The 15,920-nt window shown below is 55.1% G+C and overlaps 2 protein-coding genes across 3 annotated transcripts; one reads left to right on the top strand and one right to left on the bottom strand.

The window, feature by feature from the left end:
* Positions 1-108: 108 nt before the first annotated feature.
* RELL2 (RELT like 2) lies at positions 109-4,236 on the top strand. Its single transcript, XM_040622305.1, has 7 exons — positions 109-890; positions 1,074-1,553; positions 1,933-1,998; positions 2,110-2,176; positions 2,618-2,803; positions 3,066-3,441; positions 3,567-4,236. The coding sequence occupies exons 2-7, from the start codon at positions 1,370-1,372 to the stop codon at positions 3,597-3,599; spliced, it is 912 nt and encodes a 303-aa protein (XP_040478239.1). The 5' UTR covers positions 109-890; positions 1,074-1,369; the 3' UTR covers positions 3,600-4,236.
* On the bottom strand, positions 4,189-14,194 carry FCHSD1 (FCH and double SH3 domains 1). Of its 2 annotated transcripts, none has more exons than XM_040622303.1 (20): positions 14,112-14,194; positions 13,781-13,878; positions 13,133-13,178; positions 12,688-12,755; positions 12,203-12,359; positions 11,986-12,122; positions 11,827-11,890; positions 10,888-11,016; positions 10,309-10,431; positions 10,034-10,129; positions 9,510-9,635; positions 8,787-8,891; positions 8,443-8,604; positions 7,442-7,570; positions 7,273-7,356; positions 6,979-7,096; positions 6,641-6,861; positions 5,778-5,865; positions 4,881-4,936; positions 4,189-4,752 (listed from the first exon to the last, which is right to left on the bottom strand). In XM_040622303.1, the coding sequence occupies exons 1-20, from the start codon at positions 14,130-14,132 to the stop codon at positions 4,687-4,689; spliced, it is 2,094 nt and encodes a 697-aa protein (XP_040478237.1). In that variant the 5' UTR covers positions 14,133-14,194; the 3' UTR covers positions 4,189-4,686. The 2 variants fall into 2 exon arrangements, with proteins under 2 accessions (XP_040478237.1, XP_040478238.1); XM_040622304.1 differs by having other exon boundaries at positions 12,203-12,338.
* Positions 14,195-15,920: the final 1,726 nt, after the last annotated feature.

The raw sequence follows: 15,920 nt of genomic DNA, 5'->3' as shown, positions 1-15,920 counted from the left end.
CTGCGGAACCGGGAAGCCTAGGCCCCGCCTCCCAGACCACGCCCCCTGCGGAGTTCCGCCCCTCGCTTGGCTTGGCCCTTCTAGATTCCGGAGCGTAAGCTTCTGGGCTCTGCGGAGGACGGGTGGCATCGGTCCTAGGATGCGAGGGTCATTTCCTTCCGGGCGAGGGTCAAATCCTCGGGAATCCGAGACATCTCGTCCAGCCAACTGCCCCAAATGGGGCGCAGGCCGTTGTCACCAGTCTAGGAGACTTCGGAGAACAGTCACGCCGTCCCTCTCGGGTACAGAAAGCCAGCTTCCCCGGGCCCGCTGGGACGATTCCTTACTATCCACTGGACCGAAGCATTTGAGGGCAGGAGCCGCGCCAAGCATGCGGGATAGACCAATGGAGAGCACTTTGTTCTGACTGCCTGTCCTCCCCACCCGGACCCAGACTCGGCGCCGCACACTCCCCCGGGGGGGTTGAGGGGGGCGGCGCAGTCACGCGCGCCCCACACTCGCGCTCACAAGCGCGCAAGGCTCTCGCTCTCCGCCCCGCACACCTGCGCTCCGCCCCCTGGTCCCGGGCTGGAGACTGGCGAAGGCATTTGGGAACCTAGGGCGGCTGCGGCGGCGCCCCCCACCCCCATCTCCTTCCCCTTCCCACGGCCGGAGTTTCCCCGAGCCAGCGGCCGCTCCCAACCAGCCCGCATCCCTCTTCATCCTTCCCTCCCCCCGCCTGCCGCGGCACCGGTATCTGCAGCCGGAGCCCGGAGCCGGTGAGGCGGCGAAGGGGGGAGGGGGAGGAAGCAAGGGATGAGCGCCTGGAGGGCGTCGGGGGCCCTGAGCCGGACTAGGACGTCCCTGGAGCCGGAACCAAAGCCGGAGCCGGAGCCAGAACCAAACCACCGGTACCGAGTGGGCCAGGTGGTCAGGATGGGAGGAACCGAAAGGGGTGGCGTTGTGCGGGAATACAGGCAGGGGAGGGGGTTGCAGAGGCCTGGCTCAGGCCGGAGCGGAGGAGGTGCGGACGCTGACTCAGGCGCGGTTCTTGCGCCGGCCGCCTGAGAATTCCGTCCCATCTCGCTCTGCAGTGTCCTTGGGAGGGACGGAAGCGCAGGACAAGCTGGAAAGGGGAACGCTCTGGGCGTCGGGGAAGCAGGATCTGGGTCGTGGAAGAGGGCTTGCGCAGCCGCCGTCTGGCACCCCTACCCCGGACCAGCACCCCTGGCACGGACAGCTCCTTGGTTGGGTAGGGGGGTGGGGCCGGACCTCAGAGGCTCTTCGGTTTCGGGTCTTGAGGACCGAATTCCTATCCCTCCCTCAGTCCCTAGCTGCATCCCCCTAACCCCAGGAGGCGCCCTGGCCCGCGCTCGCCCCCCAGGGCCTCATGTCGGAACCACAGCCTGACCTGGAGCCGCCCCAACATGGGCTATACATGCTCTTCCTGCTTGTGCTGGTCTTCTTCCTCATGGGCCTCGTAGGCTTCATGATCTGCCACGTGCTCAAGAAGAAGGGCTACCGCTGCCGCACGTCGAGGGGCTCGGAGCCTGATGATGCCCAGCTCCAGCCCCGTGAGTGAGGATCCTAGAACCTGGCTCAGTCGCCTTTCTCCCATACCCTTCACCCCACACCTCTTTCTGCCTTCCTGGCCAAGAGACCCAGGCCAAATCCTGATCAAGCCTTCAGGAGGTTTAATGATGCTTTCTTGAGTCAGCAAGTGGGATGACACCACCCCGAAAGCAAGACTAGGAAAGGCAGCATGGGTGGGAAGGGCTTGGGCTCCCACTGACTTTCCCATCTTTTCTGCCCTGGCCCCTAAATGCTAACATCCAGCATGATGGCAAATAGACAAGGGGATAGGTCTTGAGCAGTAAGCCACAGAAGCCACCAGGTAATGTCCACCCAAAGCTGACTCATTTCCTGCTTCCTTGCCAACCTCTCATCCTTCAGCTGAGGACGATGACATGAATGAGGACACAGTAGAGAGGATTGTTCGCTGCATCATCCAAAATGAAGGTGGGTGTAGACTGGCCCTTTGCTCTCCCACCCTGACCACCCTGCCCCTGCTCAATTTCTCTTGCCCTGACCTCCACCTCCACTGACTCCCTCTTTTCCTTCTCCCCTCAGCCAATGCTGAGGCCTTGAAGGAGATGCTGGGGGACAGTGAAGGAGAAGGGACAGTGCAGCTGTCCAGGTGAGCTGGAAACAAGGGCCAGCATGACTTAGCTTGCCTTGGAGAGTACCCTCTCCTCCAGCACAATTCTTTCCCAATGTCCTCGCATGTCGGGGGTGGGGGTGGGGAGGCAAAGCTGGCCAGCCTATATGAAGAAAGAAGTTTTGTGGAAATCTGAGTCCTTCAAACCATACTTTCCGTCTGGATGTCATCAAGCCTGACATTTATCCCTTCTGCCATTCCTTTGGGTTAAACACTGCCCTCTTTTTAGCAAACAACACTGGGAAAGAGAACACATGACAACTAAAATCTTAATATTGTGTTTATTAGATAAATACAAGAGTGATGGGGTCTGGGGAAAGTGAAGCATCGGGGGGTTTAAGAAGCTGAAAGAACAGGAGCAAATGGAAAAGGAAAGGAAATAGTAATGTCACTCCTGCTCCCTTCTTCCCTTTTGTCCAGCGTGGATGCTACCTCCAGCCTGCAAGATGGAGCCCCTTCCCATCATCACACAGTGCATCTGGGCTCTGCAGCCCCTTGCATCCACTGCAGCCGCAACAAGAGGCCCCCACTTGTCCGTCAGGGACGCTCCAAGGAAGGAAAGAGCCGCCCCCGGCCTGGAGAGACCACCGTGTTCTCTGTGGGCAGGTGGGGATAGAAAGCCCCAGAGAAAGGGAGTTTGAGGTGGGAGCCCCAGTTATCAGGCGCCTGACTCCAAAGGTGGGCCCCAGTTCTGTTCTCCTAGACTGTGAGCTACAGCAGAAGTGAGGCTGTACAATGTGCCCCACAATCTGGGGAGGTCTCCAGGCCAGAGGGAAGTGGCCATGAAACCCAGGATGTCCCTGGTTGGGGGGAAGCCTAGGAGTCTCTGAGTTGTGGTCCTAAGCCCCAGTGTTCCCTCCCTTCCCAGGTTCCGAGTGACACACATTGAGAAGCGCTATGGGCTACATGAGCATCGTGATGGCTCTCCCACGGACAGGAGCTGGGGGTCTGGTGGAGGGCAGGACACAGGGGGTAGTCAGGGGTCTGGGGGAGGGCAGCCCAGGGCAGGGATACCTGCCATTGAGAGTGTGCCCCCTGAGAGGCCACAGCCCCTGGGCCTCGCCAGTCCCCCAGTGCAGAACGGAGGACTCAGGGATGGCAGCCTAGTCCCTTGTGCACTCGAAGGGAACCCTAGAGCCTCTGCAGAGCCAATGCTAGGGGCTGGAGGGAAGGGCCCAAGCCCAGGACTGGCCAGTCGAGAGGCAATTGGACAGCCAAGCAAACTGGACACCTCAGATCACCAGGTATGAAGACATGAGCAGGGCTATGGTGGGCTCAGCTCTTATTGCCTCCTACCCTGGGGACAGAGGAGGTGGCACTGACATGACCCACATCCTGTTCTCCATTGTTGACCACTTCTCTCTCACAGGTGTCCCCACCACAGGGAGCAGGGGGTGTGTGAGGTGAGTCTGCCTGGGCCCAAAAGCAGATAATCTCATCTTCCCACCCCCTACTTATACCACCTAAGCCCATTAGCTTGCTGTACTCCCAGGGATGGCCTTTACTACAAATTCTTTGGTTTAGTGGTGGGGAATGGGCATGTGCTCCAGGAGACAGGGAAGGTCCTGCAGCCCCTGGGGAAAAGCTGAGACACATCCTGAATAGGAAGCAACACTGTTACCCTTCCTCTTCTCCAAGCCTCCTTCTTCATTGTGCTGATGGACAACCAGCTGGCAGGGCCAGGGGGTGGGTGGGCATGAAGGCCCTCCTCTCCATTGGACAGCACTACCCCCCAGCTGAGGAATCAGCTCTACTTCCATCTGGAGTTGCATGGTCTCAGGCTGGGGGACCTCAGGAGAAGTCTCCCCACCCCCATCCCTCAGTCTCTTTCATTTTCCCTGCCTGCCAACAGGCTGCCTGACCCCTTCCCCATCACCTCGCTCCATTTGCTAGAGCGTGGCAGCTGGGAGCAGGCGCCTGCCCTTGGTGGCCCCTAAAGCAATAGCACCTTAGGCCCCCTGCCCTCTTGGCAAAAGAGGCCCAGGCCTGGCTTGGGCTTAGTGCCCTTTATTCACTGTCAATAAATCCGCTCAGACCATTACAGCTGTTTTTGCATACTGGCTCCAGCTCCTTTTGACAGGCCTGCCCCTATCCCAGCCCCCAATCCCAGTGGCCATGGGTCACAGACCCATTGGGGTGGGTCACAGAGCCAGGGTGGAGACACAGATGGGCTGGAGCCACTCAAGACTTTGGAAGATGGGTTCCAGCCCCAGAGATATCAGAATATTTCACCATCCTAGAGATGGGGTGGTGGCAGAAGAAAGAGGGGTAGTTTCAGCCCTAGAGATAGCAGAAGTATGATGGGGGGAAAGGAGTGAGTTCCAACCCCAGAAATGGGGAGAGGGAAAGCTTCTACCCCTCGAGGTGAGAGTGGAAATGGGGGAGACTCCAGCTTTTGGCTGTGTGACTCCAGATCATTGAGGGGGTGGTCTCTGACATCATGGGAACAGGGACAGCAGCATCACTGGGGGACACCAGTCCCCCTGGCTTCAGGTGAGAGGATCTGGGTGGCCAGGATCCGGGGCTTTAGCCGGCGGGGGAGGCGGTGGACGCGTCTGTAGAGAACACAGAGTCAGTGCTCCAGAACCCTCCCTTGGGGCTATCCCTGTCCATTCCTGCAGCCCTGCGGACAAAACAGCACAAGGTGGAATGATACACTCTCCTCCAAGGGAGGGACCCTTACCGGCCTGAGTCGAGGAACCATCACGTCTAGGGGTCCAGGGCAGTCCAGATCTTGGTCTGCAAACAAAGACCACAAGTCAGTCTTCAGGTTCTGTTTTGTCCATTGCTGCATCTCCCGCACTTAGGACAGTGGAACTCTATAAATATTTGGTGAATTAACAAATAGTCCCTAATCTTAGAACCATAAAATCCATCAATCCATCCATCCTCAACACTTACCTGGCACCTGCTGAGAGGGGGAGATGGGATTCACAGCATCCCCACTCCCAATGGCTGTCAGGAACCCAATAGTGAAAAGCCCACAAACACAACGAATGACTGAGTGCTAAATCATTCAAAGTGAACTATAGGTACTGGAGCAGAGGGTGCAGAAAATGCTCACAGGGACCTCTGGGATCAGAGAGGGAAGCTCTGTGAAGAAAGTGGAAGTACCAGAAGGTTTGAGAAAAGGTGGGCATTCCAAGAAGGAAAATGATGACACAAGCCAAGGTGTTTGCAGGATTCAGGAACGTTAAAGGCAGAGGATGCATAGTGGGAAAAGCTGGCTAATTTGTAAAATAATCTTCATGAGAAAACAGCTACTGTGGGCATTCGTACTATGTGCCAGGCACAACGCTAGGCCCATCTTTCTAACTCTCACAACTCAGTGAGGTAGGGACCTTTCTCCTCACTCTGTAAAGGCCCAGGCAGGTTAAACATCCCACCCCAAACCACACCTTGGGAAGTCACAGGCAAAGTCTCAACAATGCACTTGCCTCCCTTCCAAAGCCCAAGATCTTCTCACCATGCTTCTGTGAGCCTGATGGAGGAGGTTCCTGAGGGCAGGCAGAGGAGCCGAGGGCAACCTTTCTCCTTCCTGTCTCTTCCCCTCCCAGGGCCCCCAACACCCTCTACTCACCCACAGGCAGCACAGGCGCAGGCGCTCCATCCAAGGCGGAGGTGGGCACAGGAGGTGAGAAGCTAGGAGGAGAAGGGGATGGCAGCATCTGGGAATGAGGGGCACATGGAGTTATTCCTGGCACATGGGAAGGTCTCACCACCTTTTCCTCTCATCTTGTCTTCAATTCCTATCCTATCACTCCTTAATTAGGAGAGTGGCCAGATGCTTATATCCAGGTGGAGGCTTTAGCTGATACACACTTCAATAGCCAATATGTACTGACACTATGTCCTAGACATTCTGTTAGTACTTCACATACACTCATTAATTCAATCCTCACCACCATCCCAAGAAGTAGGGATTTTTATGATTTCTTGTAGAGGAGAGACTCAGGTTAAGCCATCTACAGAAAAGCATGGAGGCTGTTAGTGGTAGAGTCCCAACTAGAACCCAGCTCTCTTTACCCCCTCTCCTAGGCTCTTCCTGCTGTAACGGTAGGTACCATATATTAAAGGACCTCCTGTGGGTCACTGTGCTCTACCTCCGTATCTCCAGTCATGATAGTTGGGCTGCTGAAGTAGGTATTATTACCCGTGTTTTACATGCGAAGAAATAAGCACAGAGGTTATATCACGGCTCAAGGCAATGCAATACAAATCTAAACTCAGAGCCATCTAGCACTATAGTAGGACCACCAAACTCTTATGAAGACCGCCTGAGTTTCCCTCTTCTCTGCCCAGCCAAAGGAGATTGGGATGTCCAAGCCAAAATAGGAGATAAACCAGGAGAAGGAAGGGGGCATTAAGATGAATATGGAGCCTCATTGGAGAGGGAGGCTCAACCCAGAGATGCCTGGGGACCCAGGGAGAAGGAAGACTCACCTGTTCAGGGTCTGAGAGTTCAGAGGGTCCTGGGGGGCCAAGCAGCTCCTCCACTAGCAGGGAGGGGAAAACCCCCACATGGCCCCCAAATTCTCCCCTCCAGAAGCCATCATCCACTCCATCCTGAGCCCGGGGCAGCAGGCGGATAAGTGCCCCCTCGGGGAAGCTCAGCTCCTCTGCACTCTGTCCTGTGTAGCTGTATAGGGCACGGGCCAGGAAGGCTGCAGAAGCCCAGGAGAGATGGTGAGGGGAGTTGATGGGCAATAGTGCCCCGGGACCATGACACCTCAGGGCCACAATCACTCAAGGTCCCCTGACCCAGAATTCCCCATTCTCACCTGTGGGCTCTGCCCCTGAGGGATTGTCGCTGTCGTGGCCACTCTCAGGGAAGGAGAGGTCCGAGAAGTTGAGATACCGCTCAGGGACAAAGCCTACCTCGCCGTGCTGGTTTCGAGCCTGTTCACCCAGCAATGTGAACAGATAGCAGACTTGCCTCAGCAGCCCGCAGCCCTAGCCCTCCTCCTTGGGCTTCTAGCTTTGTCTGGCTGGGTTCTTGCAAACCACAGAGAAGTCCTTCCCACTGCCACGCCCCCTGCCCACCACCAAGGTCAGAATCTAAGGTCCGTACCCACCTTGACCCATTCATCAGCATCTCCCTCTTCTATGACCTCCAGCCACTCGCCCTCTGTGATGGTCAGCTCATCCTCATGCCCTGCCTGGGCCCCACAAGGAAGGATTCAGGACATGGCTGTCTCCCATCCCCACTTCTCGGAGGTTCCCATCCCCATGCCCACCTGATACCTGATAGCTGAACACCACATGCGCAGGGCAGGGAAGGGGTCTAGTTGCCAAGGCTGTGGGGGCAGGCTCCTCAAAGAGCTCCCCTGTCTCCTCACATTCCTCAAAGTCAGAGAGCTCAGCATCCTCAGCCTGGAGGAGGCAGAGAACAGACATCATTGGGGGGCCCACTCTCAAGTACGCATTTATCTACCACTCCTCCATTCTACCCTTAAAGAACACCGAAAGATCACTCCCCAAGGTGGCACCACCCATCTGTCCACCATGTATCACAAGTAAAATCAAATCACCACAGAGCAGGGTAATACCAACAACAGTCCCAGAACTACAGTACTCAGTGCCTACTATGTGCCAGGTACGACGCTAAATATCTTATGTATAGCACCTCATTTACTCTTCACCATAACCCAATAATATTTTGCCTATCACCTTATTTTATGTATTTTTAAAATGTTTGTAAAAGATTTTATTTAATTGAGAGACAGAGCACATGCATGCACGTGTGCATGGCCGGGGAGGCAGGGCAGAGGAAGAAGGAGAGCCAAGCAGACTCTGCACTGAGCATGGAGCCTGATGTGGGGCTCAATCTCACAACCCTGAGATCATGACCTGAGAGAAAATCAAGAGTCAGATGCTGACCTACTGAGCCACCCAGGCGCCCCCACCTCATTTTACTTACGAGGAAACTGAGGCTCAGAAAGGTTAAGTCACTTTCCAAGATCACACAGCTAGTAGTTAAGTGGAGAGGCTGGCACTTGAACCACTTAGAATCCATACTTAGAACCTTAGTTCCTAACCGCCATCATATACTCATGATAAAAGTTCATTGAGAACACTCTGTGCTACAAACTATGCAAAAAATTACACTTATTTCATTCCAGCCTCACAACAACCTCTGACTTCGGTACTGTTGGGATCCCCATTTTATAGGGTCTGCCCTCCTCTCGGGAGACCTACCCTTTACCCTCCTGGATGTAGAGGGCTAGGGAGCAAAGGGCACTCACCGTGGGAGAAAGGTCCCTCTGGGACAGCCGGGCCTCACTGAGCCGTCGCTCCTGCTCCACCTCATCCTGGGCCTGGGTCATGGCTGGCTTCAGCCAGCGCTGCACATCTAGGCCCGCTCCTTGTAGCAGGGCCAGCCGGGCAGCCCCCTTCACCTGGCTCACCTGGCACGGGGAAGACAGCTCAAGGCAATGGATGGGCCTGCCTTTGGGCAGTGACTGGAGCCACCCCAAACATGTCCACCTTCTACCTCCTGCCTCCCTGTTCCCCACCATGCAGAGAGAGAGGAGGGTGTAGCATGAGAAGGTAGGATCTCAGGGGTCCTAGGCACAGGGCTATGCCTCACCTGTGCCCGCCGGATGCTCTCCCTCACTTCCTGCAGCCGCTGTTCTATACCTGGAGCCTCCCGCTCTGCAGCCTGCTGTCGCCTCTGCTCCAGCCGCTGCAGCACCTGGTTGGAAAGGCAGAGAACAGGGGTGGGTAGAAATATTGTGCGGGACAACTTACTGTGGGCCTGGTACTGTGCTATTTGCTTCCCATGCATTATGTCATTTCATCTTCCTCAGGCAGTGGGTACTATTATTAGCCCCACTTTATTTATTTTTTTAAAAGATTTTATTTATTTATTCGACAGAGATAGAGACAGCCAGCGAGAGAGGGAACACAAGCAGGGGGAGTGGGAGAGGAAGAAGCAGGCTCATAGCGGAGGAGCCCGACGTGGGGCTCGACCCCAGAACGCCGGGATCACGCCCTGAGCCGAAGGCAGACGCCTAACCGCTGTGCCACCCAGGTGCCCCAGCCCCACTTTAATGATAAGGAAACTGAAGTCCAGAGAGGTTAAGTCACTCCCTTACTCAGGGTTACATAACAAGGAAACTACAGAACAGGACCTGAACCCAGGTGGGTCTAGCTCCAAAAGCTGTGCTCTTAACTACTGTGCCACACTATTGGCTTAAAATAACTTTCCTTCCCCTCCTGCCTGAAGCCCTATGATACCCCTCACTGACTCCAGGGTCCTCATCTCTCAGCTCTTCCCACCTACCCACAACACCTGCACCCCCCACCTCACCCGATGCCCATGGTTCTGGATCTTGTAGTCTCGGGCAGCTCGGCTTGTCCAGCGTTGAACCTCTTTCTCCAGGGTACGGTCCCCCGCCATGCCTCCTGCGTCCCCCTCCAGCTCCAAGGCACACACCTGAGTGAACAATGTACACAGATGCTGAGAGGAGGACCTGATGTTGCTCCCTCTCTACAGTCCCTTCCTTTTTCCTTCTCTCTGTCCTAACCTCCAGGGACAGGGACAAAGAGGGAAGGGCACAGGTGTGCACTCCCGTGGACACAGAGACACAGAGAGTCCCAAAACGGGATCTGGGTTGAGGGACAGAGGGAGAAGGAAGAGGACAGTGCAATGAAGGGCCAGAAAGGTGGAATACAATTTCTTTGTGACCTGGTGGAAGGGAGGTGAACTAGAGTTCTGAAACCCCTTCTCCACAGTTTAACAGTCACTAACCAGGACAAGGATAAGGAGGGAGGAAGCCTAAACCACGGTCCCCTTTACATTTTGTTTGGTTCCAATGAACAGAGAAGTCTCACCTGATCAGTCCCTGCAGGCTGAAACTCCTGAGGTGGTGTGGGGGAAAACACTCCAGGCTCCTGAAGAAAGAGCTTCAGATCCTGCTCCCAGCTTACCTGGGGGTTGGAAAAGGTCAAAGTAGTCACTCACTGGTTACCACTTCAAGCCTGTGCCCAGCCCCTCTCAGGAGAAGGACAGGTGAGAATAAAAGGGGCAGATATGCAGTGGGGGACCTGTACTGAGAGAGCAGGGTGAACGGGATCTCCGGGCAGCTCTTACAGGCCACAGCCCTCACCTGGGAGGTTGCCTGCCCTCCACGGCGGGCATGCTCCAGGGCCGTCTCTGCAGCTTCCAGCTCAGTGCGGCTTAGCAAGGTCAGGGGGTCCCTCAAGTGTTCCAACAGCTCGCTGACCAGGGCCTGAAGAGAACCCCAAGATAATGACACCACCCTTCCCCTAGCATCTCCTGCAAAGGAGGCTCTCTGCCCAGGTTTAGATGGGTGATGGGCTTGAGGAATTGGAAAGAGGGAAGGAATGAGACATTTTACTGCTTCTAATAATAGGCCCTCATGTATGTACAGACCTTCACAGTTTAAAAAGCATTCTCACATCCATTCTCTCCCCTGAGCCCCATTAGTCTTATAAAGTAGGCGGAGCAGAATTTGTCCCTAATGAGGCAACTAGCTGTTCAGAGGGGCTAAGTGTCCTGCAAAATGTCATGCAGCCAGCTAGAAGCAGAACCCAAACCAGAACCAAAGGACGGAACTTCTACCCACTCAAAGCAGGCTAGGTCCCTAGCACCACCCAGCCTGACGGTGGTAGGAAGCGAGGAGAGGCCTCCGCTGAGAGGCAGGGGTATCTGGGCTGGGACTGGCCTTGAGCAGGGCTGGCAATTCCTCCTGGTAGTAGTGGTCAAGGTGGGCATTGGTGGCCACCAAGTTGAGCAGGTACTCATTGCGGGCTGCTCTCAGCTGCTGGGAGTACTGGGCTGACTGGGCAGACAGCTAGGAGGAGAAAACAGGTGTCAACAGGGAGCCCTGGGCCCATGGGGTCCTTCCAAGGCCAATCCAGATCCAAAATGGATTCTCACATTACTTAGTGCTTACTATGCGCCTGGCGCTATACTAAAAATTTTGCATGCTCAACAACTCCTGCTTAAAATGCTCTAGTGGTATCTATGTCCATTTAAAATAAAATCCCCACTGCTCCTTACTGTGGCTTGCCAGGTGCAATAAGCGCTGGCCCCTGCAACCTCTCTGACCTCTTTTCACAGTGTCTGTCCCCTTGCTCACAGTGCTCCAGCCACACGGGCCTTCTTTCAGTTCCTTGAGCCCACAAAGCTATTCCCACCTCAGAGCCTCTGCACTCACCATTTCCTCTCCCTGGAATGTTCTCCCCCTAGATCTTTCCATGGCTGCCTCCTTCTTGACATTCAGGCCATGTGTTCAGACAGCCTTTCTCTCTAAATTACACCCTGTTACACTTTACCATAGCACCTTGTTTTGTTTTCACTTGATCTGATTATTTGTTTCTTTGCTTACTATCTGTCTGCCCCTCACCAAACTATGAACACAGGAACTCCACAGACTCCTCAATATACGCATAGTAAAGGAATAAAATAGAAATGCACTATTTCCACATTACAGATGGGGAACACGAGACTCAGAGAGATCAAGTTAACCAAGGTCACACACTGAGGATGTAGGAAGCCTGATTCATCCCAGTCTCTCAGGTTTATGCCCCTGAGTTCCAAACCACTAGACTACTCTGCCCACCACTTTCCTGCCTCCACTCATGTCCACATCCTCCCAAACCTTGGTGCTGAGTTTCTGGAGACTGGTCCGAGTGTGGAAGAGCCCGTGGTCACTTCGGTTCAGTCTGTGCAGGCAAGGGAGAGGAGTCAAGGTTAGGCCCAGCTGTGGTGCCTTGGCTCCCTTCCCCCAGCCACGCTTCCCAACTCCCCATGACCCCACCTAGCCTGGACATCAGCCGCCTTTTCCTGTGCCAAGGCCCACACACGTTCCCGCTGTCCATAGAACTTCCGACTTCGGCTCAGCTCCCGGATAGACTGCAGCACCTCAGCTTGTGCCCTCTGGAGGTTTTCTGCTCCCTAAGGACACACAGAGTCCTGACCCAGACCACTTCCAACCCCAAGCCAGCCCTTCCTTCATCCCATCCACGGAGCCATACCTTCCTAAGCACCTGCTCCTTGGCACTCCGCCCTGTGCCCCCTGCCAGGTCACGGTATCGGTCAGACGCCTGGAGCCGGGCTTGGCCCCCAGCCACAGTGGCATCCAGCAGGCAGCGCCAGGCACCAAACACCATCCTGCCTCTCCCCAGAAAAGGTCTGTATTGAGGAGGAGAGCACTCCAAAGCTTCATGAGACCCCCCGCCCCACCAAACCCAACACTGTAGGAGACAGAGTGCTTTCCCATCCCCCCTGTCTGGGAGTCTATCAATCGATCAGCGCATTAGCTCAGCCACAAGGATCACTCATGCCCTCCGCCCGCACCCACAGTGTCCTTGCTGGGTCAGCTCCTCTCCAGCTGCTGTGTCAGCTCTACCTGCAGCTCACATGCCCTCTCCCCTCGCTGGCCCTTCATTCCCATAGGTTCCTGGGGTTGAGCTCCTCATCCCTTCTAGGTCCTCTGAACTCCCCCCTCCATGGGACCCACCTGCTGTCCAACTCCCCACTCCGGTGTCCTTCCCTCTTCAGGAATGGCCCAGCCAGTTTCTGGAGTGCCTGGTGGGAAAGCCATCACAGACTCAGTTACCTTTCAAAGACTCTCACCAACTGGGAGAATATGAAATCAGAGTGTAATAATGCCATTCACCAGATAGCTATTATGTGCCCCTCACGTGCATTAATCTATTCCATCCTTACAACAATCCTACATGAAGGTATGATTATTATTCTACAGAGAAAGAAACTGAGGCCAAGAAAGGCTAAGCACCTTGTCCAAGGTCACATAGCCAACAAGTAGCACGAGAGATCTGACACCAGTCTGCCTAACTCTAGGCCACTGCTCTGGACCAGAAGAGGAGTATGTGCAGAGGGGCAATGCTATGTGTAAAAGAGGCTACAACAAAAGGGAAAGCCCAGAAAAAGGAGTCCCATACCTGTCCATATTCCCGTTCAATGGCCGCCCTCTGCTTGCTGTAGGACCTATGAAGATTAGAGGGGCAGGGTGGTGTCACTGTTTGGTCCTGTTCTCCCACCCTCAATCCTCTCCTCAGCCTGGGCAGAAAGAAGAGGGGAGCCAGGCCTGAAGTATGAGTACACCAGGATGGAATGACACTGAAGAGAGAGTCCTTGAGATCACCTCAGGCAACCGCAGCCCAGAACAACCTCACCTCATTGTTCAAAGCCTCAGCAGGATCCTCCCCACCCCTGGAGAACCATCTCTGGGCTTGGAGGTGAGGACGGATGGGAGCCTGGATCCATTCCAGTCTTCCAACAGGTCTGGAAGAAGGAGGGGAGTTTCTGCCCCCCAGTTTGATTGTGGGGTGGAGGGAGTGATGTGGAGTCAAGGAGTTCAAGAGAGGGTCCCTGTGTGTTTCTGTGTGTTGGGTTAGGAGGAAGGATAAGTCCTATCAGGTATCTGGAGAGGTAGGCCGACAGTGAAGGCCGGGAATGGGCAGGTTGGAAAACTCTTCACCCCCTGCTTTCCCCTCCCCAGTCCGGCTCCGACCGACCGACGTCTGTTCGAGGAGAGGCGGGGCGCGCAAAGGCGAAGATGGGGGTATGTGGAGGGGATCAGAAGCTACCTGATGTCCTCCAGCAGATCCGCCTCCCTCTGCTGCCGGGTCTGAAGGATGCTCAGCTGCTCCAGGAAACGAAGCTTCACCTCCTGGGCCGGCTTCACCTGTAGGGTAAGAAAAGGCTGAAGACCCCTGGCGCAGGGACCTGAAAAACACTCCGCGCAGGGAGCGGTGAGGGGGCGGGACCGGGGAGGGACTGGGGTGTTTCCTGGGTTACTTCAGGGTTAGGCCCTGAATCCTTACAACTGCTCGTTCCCCCCTGCGGGTCCGGTACCCCCCTCAACCCCCACCATTCCCCCCAGCCCACCAGAAGTCCCCATTCCCAGGCCAAGCTCACTTTTCGGGGCGGCGGCTGCATCTCCGCTCCGGCGAAGGGAAGCGACTCGACTCCGGAACTCGAGGAAGCCCCGCCCACGCCAAAGCCCCGCCCCGGACCTGGCCCAGCTCCGCCCCCGTCCCGCCCACGCCTGGTCCGGCTACGCGCAGGGCTACGGAGCGCGAAGGTGCCGCGGAGAAACCAAAGAAGCTTCTGTTAGTGCTGTGAATACCCGGGAAAGGGTCCGGACCGCCGAGAGGACGCGGCGTCCGCTGCGCGGTAGGGGAACCCCAAGTTTCTGAGTCAAGACGCCTGAGTTCTATTTCTAGTGGAGCCACTGACTCAGCCCGTAATTACTACTAATCACTCATTTACATATGCAGATCTCTGGTCCTTCGGTCCTCCCTCCGGCACGAAGGGTGACGCTTGGCGAGGAGGAACTCAATTTGTGACCAATTTGTCATTGGATGCCTGAGCAAAGATGCTTCTGACAAGGGAAACAGGGCTGGTCTCAGACCTTTCCCAGATTCCCACAGAACTGGAAAAGCCAGTGAGTAGTGGTGAGAAGATTGCCCGGAGCCAGGAGGAAACTAGTCCCAGAGGAAGACAGGTGTGTCATGAACCACTGGAAACTAAATGATACTAGTGAGTGGACTAAGTGGGGAGATGGGTGTAGGGCTTTGCGCCCCAGGAAGCCACTGTCACCATTAGGGTCTGCCTTTCAGGCTCTGCTCCCCAGGTTCTACCAGCCCTATCACTGCTTTCTGAGGATGCCCACACCCTTTCTTCACCCCCCTCACCTATCCTTGGCCCACACCCCTGACTTGGAAAAAGCAGTTATCTGTGGCCCCAAACTCCAGATTCACACTTTCAACAGCTCGTTGACACCCCCCACTTGTAGATCTAACAGGTACCTCAAACTTCTAAAACTGCTCCTTCTACCTGATCCTTCCCCCAGATATCTTATCCAAACTGTGTAACAAATGGCACCTCTCACCATCCAGTTAGGAAAGTCTGAAACCCAGAGTCACTGTGCCCTTTCTCCTACCCCACATTCCGTCCATCAGCAAGTTCTGTAGGCTCTACTTCTAAAAGATCTCTTATTAATCACCTTCCTTCAATTTCCAAAACCACCACCTAGTCCAAGCCTCAGCATCAGTCACCAGTCTAATATCTGGTCCCTCACTCCCCCCCCCCCAATAACCCACTGGTCACAAAACAGCCAGAGTGATTGATGTTCTTTTTAAAAAAAGGAAATAAGATCTGATCACTCTCTCCCTTCAAACTTCTCAATCGCTTCAGAGTAAAATCCAAACACCCTAGCATGGCCTATAAGGCTGTGCATTATTGGGCCCCTGCCAGTCTTTCCCCCTTCAGCCCATACTCTTCTCTTGCTCCCCACTCACTGTGCTTCAGCCACTCCAGCCTCCTTTCTGTTTCCCCAGCAGGCCAAGTCTCTCACTGCAGAGCCTTCATGCCTGCTGCTTTCCCTCTTTTTTCTAGAGTGCTCCTTCTCCCAGCACTCCACGTGTCTGGCTTCTTTAACTCTTCACAGAGGCCTTCCCCGTCCTCCCAGCCTAAAGTTCATCTCCACAAGCACATCACTTTGGTTTGATTTCTTCACAGCACTGAATTAATTTGGGTATTTTCTGTTTTCTGTTCCCCCTGTACAGTGGAAACTCCATAAAAGCAGGACCCATCTCTCTCTCTCTCTCTCTCTCTTTTTTTAAGATTTTATTTATTTGACAGAGAGAGCACAAGAGAGCACAAGCAGGGGGAGCGGCAGAGGGGGAGGGAGAAGTAGGCTCCCTGCTGATTAGGGAGCCCAAT

This window comes from Ursus maritimus, unplaced genomic scaffold (genome assembly GCF_017311325.1).
Source record: "Ursus maritimus isolate PB19 unplaced genomic scaffold, ASM1731132v1 scaffold_5, whole genome shotgun sequence".
Lineage (NCBI taxonomy): Eukaryota > Metazoa > Chordata > Mammalia > Carnivora > Ursidae > Ursus > Ursus maritimus.
Note: the sequence above shows the minus strand (reverse complement) of the source record. Positions and strands in the feature narration are given on the sequence as shown.

Coding starts and splice junctions, on each gene's coding strand:
- FCHSD1 (XM_040622303.1), bottom strand. CDS start 14,132: ATGCAGCCGCCGCCCCGAAAA. Junction 12,123..12,202: donor AGGAGCAGGTGCTTAGGAAG/GTATGGCTCCGT, acceptor GTGTGTCCTTAG/GGAGCAGAAAACCTCCAGAG. Junction 7,357..7,441: donor ATGTGGTGTTCAGCTATCAG/GTATCAGGTGGG, acceptor TGTGGGGCCCAG/GCAGGGCATGAGGATGAGCT.
- RELL2 (XM_040622305.1), top strand. CDS start 1,370: ATGTCGGAACCACAGCCTGACCTGGAGCCGCCCCAACATGGGCTATAC. Junction 2,177..2,617: donor GGGACAGTGCAGCTGTCCAG/GTGAGCTGGAAA, acceptor CCTTTTGTCCAG/CGTGGATGCTACCTCCAGCC. Junction 2,804..3,065: donor ACCGTGTTCTCTGTGGGCAG/GTGGGGATAGAA, acceptor CTCCCTTCCCAG/GTTCCGAGTGACACACATTG.